The following is an 8,302-nucleotide window of genomic DNA, read 5'->3' as shown; positions in this document are numbered from 1 at the left end:
ATAGGGAACTTTGGGGATAGCATTTAAAATGTAAATAAAGAAAATAATAATAAATTTTTTAAAAAGAATGAATAACAGGAAAAAATAGAAGAGGTAACCACAATTATCTCCATAAAATCTGGCTGTGGCCTAGCCTTTAGAACAATTTATTAATTAGTGATTGATGGGAGAGTGTCCAGTCCATTGTGGGGACACCCTTGGGCTATTGGTCCTGGGTTCTATAAGAAAGGATGATAAGTAGACAGTAGGAGCAAGTCAGTAAACTGCATCCCTCCAGGGCCTCTGAATGAACCCCGCCTCCAAGTTCCTGCCTTGGCTTCTTTCGGAGGACTGTGGTTCAGGATATGAAAGCCAAGCAAAACCCTTTCTCCCCAAGTTGGTTTTGGTCATTATGTCTCATCATAGTAATATTAACTCAAACTAAATCACTAGGGACGAGAACACTGATTGATTATCAAACATCAAATGGTGGTCTAAAATCATATGTATATAAATATTATATAGATTGACCAGGTTTCATTGACATATTTAAGAACATACATAAATATGTGTATATATACATATATGTGTCTGTGTTGTGTGTATGTACATATACATATATGTGTGTATAACAAAAATTAAACAAAAAGAGGTTGTCGATTTGGAAGAAAGTGCGTATCTCACTCCCCAGCCATCTTGGCAGCTGATCTCGGTTGGGGGTGTCCGCACCTAAGGCAGGAAGGTGGTGGCTGCAAAGAAGATGGAAAAAGGCTCTGGAGTCGATCAACTCTAGGCTCCAGCTTGTTATGAAAAGTGGAAAGTGTGTGCTGGGGTACAAACAGACACTGAAGATGATCAAACAAGGCAAAGCGAAGTTGATTATTCTCACCAACAATTGCCCAGCTTGGAGGAAATCTGAAAGAGAGTACTATGCTATGTTGGCTAAAACTGGTGTCCATCACTACAGTGGCAATAATATTGAGTTAGGTACAACGTGTGGAAAATACTACAGAGTATGTACACTGGCTATCATTGACCCAGGTGATTCTGATATTGTTAGAAGCATGCCAGAACAGACTGGTGAGAAGTAAACAAGAATGTTTTCCTTTAATAAAACTTTGCCAGAGCTCCTTTTGAGAAAAAAAAAAATTGGAAGAAAGCAAAGGGGAATGTTCGTAGGAAGGAGACTTTTTTCTTTTATTTTTTTAATCAAATATACTCTGATTACTATTTTCCCTCCCTGTATTCCTCTCATTCATCTTCATTTCCCTTCTTCTCTGGGGCTGCCTCCATTCTGTCTCTTCTTTAAAAACATACAAGCACCTTGGGAAATAACATAATAAAATTTAGTAAGACAAAATCAAACACAGCAGAAAAGGAAAAAGCAAATAAACAGAAGATAAAGATACTCGGGAATCCCATAAAACACAGAAGTGGAACTATAATATGCATGCAAAAGTCCTTTGAGTGGTCAAAGTCATACTTCTTTCCCCATTGATGGTGCTAGCCACATCACCTCCAGTCTTTGCCTGAATGCTGTATTTTCTGTACCTTCTGGGAACAAGTATGAACTGTGACATCAATCCAATTTGCTCTTGAGTATATTATTAACTTCTTTTATTATTTTACTATATATTATTAACTGAGTCTCACACTTGTAAGTTGTTGTTTCTCAGTGGAAATATCTTCCCATTTGGTATGGCATAGGAGAAAGAAAGGAGGGAAGTGGACCTCAAGATGCCACTAAGAAACAGTAAGGGGAGAGATACTGAAACATGATGGGGAAGCATGCTCTGTACAATGCTGTAGCTGGTAAGGAAAATAAATTATTCCCTGCCCTAATACATTCTTCTTTCTTACATAGGATCAAAAAAAAAAAAAAATAGTCACAGATAGTGCAGTGAAACCAATTCCTAAAGTGTGTGTGTGTGTGTGTGTGTGTGTGTGTGTGTGTGTGTGTGTGTATGTGTGGTCTGGGTGTGCACTTTCTTTAGAGTAGAATTTTTCTAACCAGGATGGCTCTCAGGCAGCGTGGGTTCCTGGGTTGCACTCCCAGCACATTCCCGGCTTCCTCTTTTCTTATATTTTCAATCATCCTTTTTTAAAATAGAGGGATTGCTCATGACTATGGAATAGTGCAGAGGTTTTGGAAGATATACTTTAGCAGTTTATCCTCTTTATCAAACACAATCAGTTGTAAAATTCCAAAGTGTAAAGGTGAGGAAAACAAACTTCCTTCTGAGAACACACTGGAGACCTTGTTTGGGCCTCCCTTTCTCCAACTCTTAGTTACATCTGCTTCTAAAGCAGCATGGAGAAGCCGACTGGGCTCCTCTCTTCCACTCTGGACTTAGCTTGGCCTAGAGAAGCCTGAACCGCAGGACGAAACAGAGAATTTTTTACCTGACGTCAAGTGGGCCAGTCCAGAAATTTATCCAGCACATCCGCACATTTCTCTGTGACATGAGGACTGACTGAGCAAGGGGGGCTTCTCCCTCAGACAGCTGGCAGGGGCAGATTGAATGCAGAGGACACCTCACTGTTCTCCACGTACTCTGTGGTTAGTCTGGCTTTGATCATGTTTGGGCTCTTTCTGAGATCAGTGAAAATGCAATATTGTATTTTGAACATAATTAGATTTTATAAACCCAGAGATTATGGAGTCCTGCTGCGGCTTCTCTCTGTGTGAGGTAATTATGCCAATTTCAGAGTTGTGCTCTAAAGGCAACTGTTACCCACTTGGCAGACACTATTGACTTAACATATAAGAGGCGATTAAAAATAAACCATAGCTCTCTTTGAGGTAAAAGAATGACACTAATATAAAGTAATTAGACTCAGATTCATGACTAGATTGTACAACTTCTGTGAATACCACAGTTAGGACAAAATTACAGAGAGCTACCAGAGACTGGATGGAGGGTTACTATGTATCTTTCTCACTGCCAAGATTAACCATTAAATTCCAATTAATGTTTCAAGTTAGGGCTCTTTTAGCCTTTTTGCTAATTTCATAGTCATCCTAGCTCAAGATAGTGACTCTCCACCTTGCATGTGTAGATTTCCCATCATTGCTATGAAGAAACATTCCATTCACCCTTATGCTAAAAAATACAGACTATTGTCTGTTTTTGTGATTTGCCTTTCATAAATGTTAGGAATGTGCTCTTAAATGAGCCATTTTTACTCTGAGCAGTAAGAAGATTCCTGATGAGTTGTATAACAGAGAAAGGGAAAGATAAGCAAAAGAACAAAAAGCTAAGCAACAGTTTTATAGAAACTCCATTCTTTCCTGAGATCATTGTCTCAATCCAAACAAAAACACTGACTGTGACCATAAAGACAAATCTAAAATTAGCAGCTCTCTCTCTCTCAGAGCACAGGAAGGAAATCATGAGTAGTCCAACACCAGGGCCTCTGTGCGAGGTGTGGCAGTCAATGAGTCTTCTCTTTCACTTCTCTTCACATCCTGCCTGAAAATATGTTTCTTCCAACTTTTTCATTTTTATTAGTATATATTAGCTGTACTTACACCCGATGGGTTGCAGCACTGCCTTTTTATAAATGTATATAATGTAGTCTGATCAGATCCACCCCTTGTCATCATCTCTTGTCCACCTGCCACTCCAGCTGCTTCCTTTCCTCATTCCTGCTGGTCCCCATCTACTTTCATGTCTTTTATCATGTAATACGTTTCATTAGCGTTCTTCAAAGGAGCATGAGTAGGTTTATACAGGGGCATCGGCAACTTACCAATGACTACCCTACCTAAGAAAATGCCTTCCGCCACCCGGATAAGAGCAGCTCTCGTGAAAGCTGTCCCTCTTTCTAAGCCAGGCACTCCGTAAGGATAAAGCCATGTTCAGCTCGAGCGCCAGGACTATGAATCCTAATGGCAAGAAGCTGGAAGAGTTCGAATCTGGCATCTCTCGGGCGCTGCTCGATCTCAAGGTGCAGCTGCAGGAATGAAATTGAAGTTGGTGGTGGTCGGAGAGCTATCATAATTTTTGTACCAGTTCCTCAGCTTAAATCTTTCCAGAAAATCCAAGTCCGGCTAGTTCGTGAATTGGAGAAAAAGTTCAGTGGGAAGCATGCAGTCTTCATTGCTCAGAGGAGGATTCCGCCCAAGCCAACCCAGAAAAGCCATAAGGAAAATAAGCAAAAGCACCCCAGAAGGCGCACCCTGACAGCAGTGCACGACGCCATCCTTGAGGACTTGGTCTTCCCAAGTGAAATTGGGGGGAAGAGGATCCCTGTGAAACTGGATGGCAGCCGGCTCCTAAAAGTTCACTTCGACAAAGCACAGCAGAACAACGTGGAACACAAGGTCGAAACTTTTTCTGGTGTGTATAAGAAGCTCACAGACAAGGATGTTAATTTTGAATTCCCAGGGTTTCAGTTGTAAAGAAAATGACTGAATAAAGTGTCATTCATAGTAAAAAAAAAAAAAAAAATGCCAACTTTCCCCAACGATCATGAATTTTACATATATATCTTCAGGGAGGGTGAGGCCTCATGAGCTCCCTCAACTCAATATCAAAATGGTCTGCTTTACTATACTTTACTATAAAAAGGAAGTATAGCACTAAATTATGGAGTAAATGTTTTATTTTAGAGCTATACCGTTATCATAAAAATACACCTCAAGCAACGTGAGTACAGTCACGTGTTTATGTGATTGAGCTGGGATCTCACTACCATACCCCAGCTAGCCTCAATCTTCTAGGCTCAAGCAATCCCCCCTGCCGCAGCCTATGGAGTAGCTATACCTGCTGGCGTTGCCACCGTACTCAATAAACATACATTCCCAACATGCAATAGGAAGACAGGGACATTAGAAGCCCTCTGACCTGAATGGAGTTCTGCCCTCCTAGGCCTTTACTCCTGAGAATTTGATGTCTTTTTCCTTAAGATAAGGTCATGTTGTCAGCAATAAAGGACAAAGACAGCTCACACTGCCACCACCAGCAGCCTGGGCAGTCCTAGTCTTTTGGGGATCCTCACTTAGGACTAACCTGGATTTGTGGATTCCACACAGAAAAGAATTTCAGGAGGTAGTGTCTGACACCAGGACTCAGGTGAGATGCCATTTTCTCTCCTGTGACTCTCTAATCCAGGTCTACTCAGGAGCGCACAGGCCACGGAAGCTGCAGAGCAGCTGGGACAGGGTCCTACAGGCCTCCATTTGAACTGAGGAGGTGGGACTGTTCAGCAGCCCTCTGTCCACTGGTCGCCAGGAGAAAGCTGGTCTCCCCAGAAGTCCTGACACAGGCTTACAGACTCACAGGAGGAACAAGCTCCAGCCAAAGACAGCAAGAATATCTAACACCAAAGATTACCAGATGGCAAAAGGCAAATGCAAGGATCTTACCAACAGAAACCAAGACTACTTGGCATCATGAGAATCCAGTACTCCCACCACAGCGAGTCCTGGACACCCCAACACACCGGAAAAGCAAGATTCGGATCTAAAATCACTTCTCATGATGCTGTTAGAGGATTTTAAGAAGGATGTTAATAACTCCCTTAAGAAATATAGCAGAACACAGCCAAACAGGTAGAAGCCATTAAAGAGGAAACACAAAAAAAAAAAATTCCTTAAAGAACATCAGGAAAACACATCCAAACAGGTAAAGAAACTGAACAAAACCATCCAGGAGCTAAAAATGGTAGTAGAAACAATAAAAAAAAATCACAAAGGGAGACAACTCTGGAGATAGAAATCCTAGGAACGAAATCAGGAACCATAGATGTGAGCATCAGGAACAGAATAGATCCCTCTATTATCCTTTGAAAGGCTGGATTCATGGGAAGATATTGTGTGAATTTGGTTTTGTCATGGAATACTTTGGTTTCTCCATCTATGGTAATGGAGAGGTTTGCTGGGTTTAGTAGCCTGGGCTGGCATTTGTGTTCTCTTAGGGTCTGTATGACATCTGGATTTCCATATATTGAACTATCCCTACATCCCTGGGATGAAGCCTACTTGATCAAGATGGATTGTCATTTTGATGTGTTCTTGGATTCGGTTTGCAAGAATTTTGAGTATTTTTGCATAGATATTCATAAGGGAAATCGATCTGAAGTTCTCACCTGAGGGTCCATCCAATATACAATCACCAAACCTAGACACTATTGTGGATGCCAGCAAGATTTTGCTGACAGGACCCTCATATAGCTATCTCTTGTGAGGCTATGCCAATGCCTGACAAATACAGAAGTGGATGCTCAACTATTCATTGGATGGAGCACAAGGTCCCCAATGAAGGAGCTAGAGAAAGTACCCAAGGAGCTGAAGGGGTTTGCAGCCCCATAGGAGGAACAACAATATGAACCAACTAGTATCCCCAGAGCTCCCTGGGACTAAACCATCAATCAAAGAAAACACATGGTGGGACTCATGGCTCTAGCTGCATATGTAGCGGAGGATGGCCTAGTTGGTCATCAGTGGGAGGAGATACCCTTGGTCCTGTGAAAGTTCTATGCCCCAGTATAGGCTATGCCAGGGCCAGGAGACAGGAGTGGGTGGGTTGGTGAACAAGGGGAGGGGATAGGAGGTTTTTGGAGGGGAAACCAGAAAAGGGGATAACATTTGAAATGTAAAGGAAGAAAATATCTAATAAAAAAAAAAAGAGAGAGAAGAACTTTAAGCACAACACTTCTAAAGTATATTTGGAGGTTTTATTGAATATATACTTGGGGCAGTTGTATTGTTTTATTTTGAATTTTATTTATTGTTATACAAACCAAGCAGGTGATACATACCATGGTGTGCATGTAGAGATTGGAAGACAACTTTTGTGGAGTCACCACTTTCCTTAGCACTTTTTTTGGTTCTGGCAATCAAACTCCGGTCATTAGGCTTGTGTGACAAGTGCTCCACCTGCTTAGCCACCTGGTTGACCCTAAAGAAATGTTTATATAGACTTAAACATGAGGGTTAGGAAAAAAAGAGACATTCATGAAGAAAACAGCATACACCCTCCCTGGTATGTACTTCCCAAGAACAGAGGAATAAAAAGATCTACCCAAGGACAAGTCCAGCCTCCTCCAGGGAGAAATGATGAAAGTGAGACATATCCAGGTGTGGGCATGAGCTCCTCAAGCAGAGTTACAATCAATGTCTTGCCATTCTTCATGTTGACCATGTTGGTGATCCTCAAGTTACATCCCAAACACTTTTGAAGAACATTTTTTTCCTAATGGAAAATACAAGGGAAGTTCAGCTCTCATTTTACTCATTTATCATTCAATGCATATTTAGTCTGTCTCTGTCCCTGAAATTGGAATTCATTCATATTTCATTAAATATAATGGGATTTTAAGAAACCACCAGATGCCAAGTATGTGCAGGTTTTCTTTATTTAGTAATCTGTGCATACTGCCTTCAAAATGCCAACTTGTAGGATGTCTTAGAGTGGCTAGAAGAACACATGAAACCTTGTGAGAGAAAGGATGGAATTCAAGGATGCCTTGAGCATGGAAACAAATGATTAATGTAAATGCCAAAGAGGAGCCAGAAGCATTCTGTAGTAGATGCAATTGCTCATTGCATCAGTGTTCCATGGCTTCTAAAAATATATTTAAAAATTCTTTAGTTGCACCTTTTCAATTTTTTTTTTGTAGGTGCAGCGAACTTTATTGGTGGTATTCAAAAGAGCAGGGCTCCCTAGACCCCTCTCGTTATTGTGGGGATCTGGGATGGAAACTGTGAGGGAGATACTCAGTGTTGAGGGCTGAGTTGAGACAGAGCTGTGACATGATGGCTGTGGGGCAGCACAGAAATACATCTCTGCATCCACCGATGCTGCTAAGGCTGTGGGCAAGACCCCAGAGCTGAACGGGAAGCTCACTGAGCTTCCATGTCCCTACCCAGAATATGTCCATCATGGATTTGATATGCCTCCTGGAGAAAACTGGTAAGTACCATGACATCAGGAAGGCAATGAAGCAGGCATTCAAGAGCCCACTAAAGGGTATCCCGGGCTACACTGAGGAGCAGGCTGTCTCCTGAAACTTTACCAGTGACTGACTCCTACTCTTCCATGTTTGATACTGGTGCTGGTATTGCTCTCAAAGACAACTTTGTAAAGCTCAATCCCTGGTATGACAATGAATATGGCTATAGTAACATGGTGGTGGACAACCTCATAGCCTACATGACCTCCAAGGAGTAAGAAGCCCTGGACCACATACTCCAGCAAGGACAACCTTCCCATTCTCAGCTTTAACTGTACCATTGAACTTGTCATAGGTAGAGTCATACTGGAACATGTAGACCATGCAGTTGATGTCAGTGAAGGGGTCATAGCAACAGTCTCCA

General features: G+C 41.7%; 1 protein-coding gene and 1 pseudogene across 2 annotated transcripts in view; both read left to right on the top strand.

The window, feature by feature from the left end:
• The window catches only part of LOC110316830, a 3,207-nt gene extending 2,137 nt beyond the window's left edge, over positions 1 to 1,070 (top strand). The window contains exon 2 of the mRNA XM_021191221.1: positions 740 to 1,070. Coding sequence (XP_021046880.1) covers positions 740 to 1,070 — 331 coding nt within the window. The remainder of the gene's footprint in view (positions 1 to 739) is intronic.
• Positions 1,071 to 3,837: 2,767 nt separating this feature from the next.
• On the top strand, positions 3,838 to 4,415 carry LOC110317028 (annotated as a pseudogene). The gene has a single exon (XR_002380295.1). The product of XR_002380295.1 is annotated as a 40S ribosomal protein S7 pseudogene (transcript).
• Positions 4,416 to 8,302: the final 3,887 nt, after the last annotated feature.

Source organism: Mus pahari, chromosome 2 (assembly GCF_900095145.1).
Source record: "Mus pahari chromosome 2, PAHARI_EIJ_v1.1, whole genome shotgun sequence".
In the NCBI taxonomy this organism is placed as follows: Eukaryota; Metazoa; Chordata; class Mammalia; order Rodentia; family Muridae; genus Mus; species Mus pahari.
The sequence above is the reverse complement of the archived record's forward strand: the minus strand, read 5'-3'. Positions and strand labels throughout refer to the sequence as shown.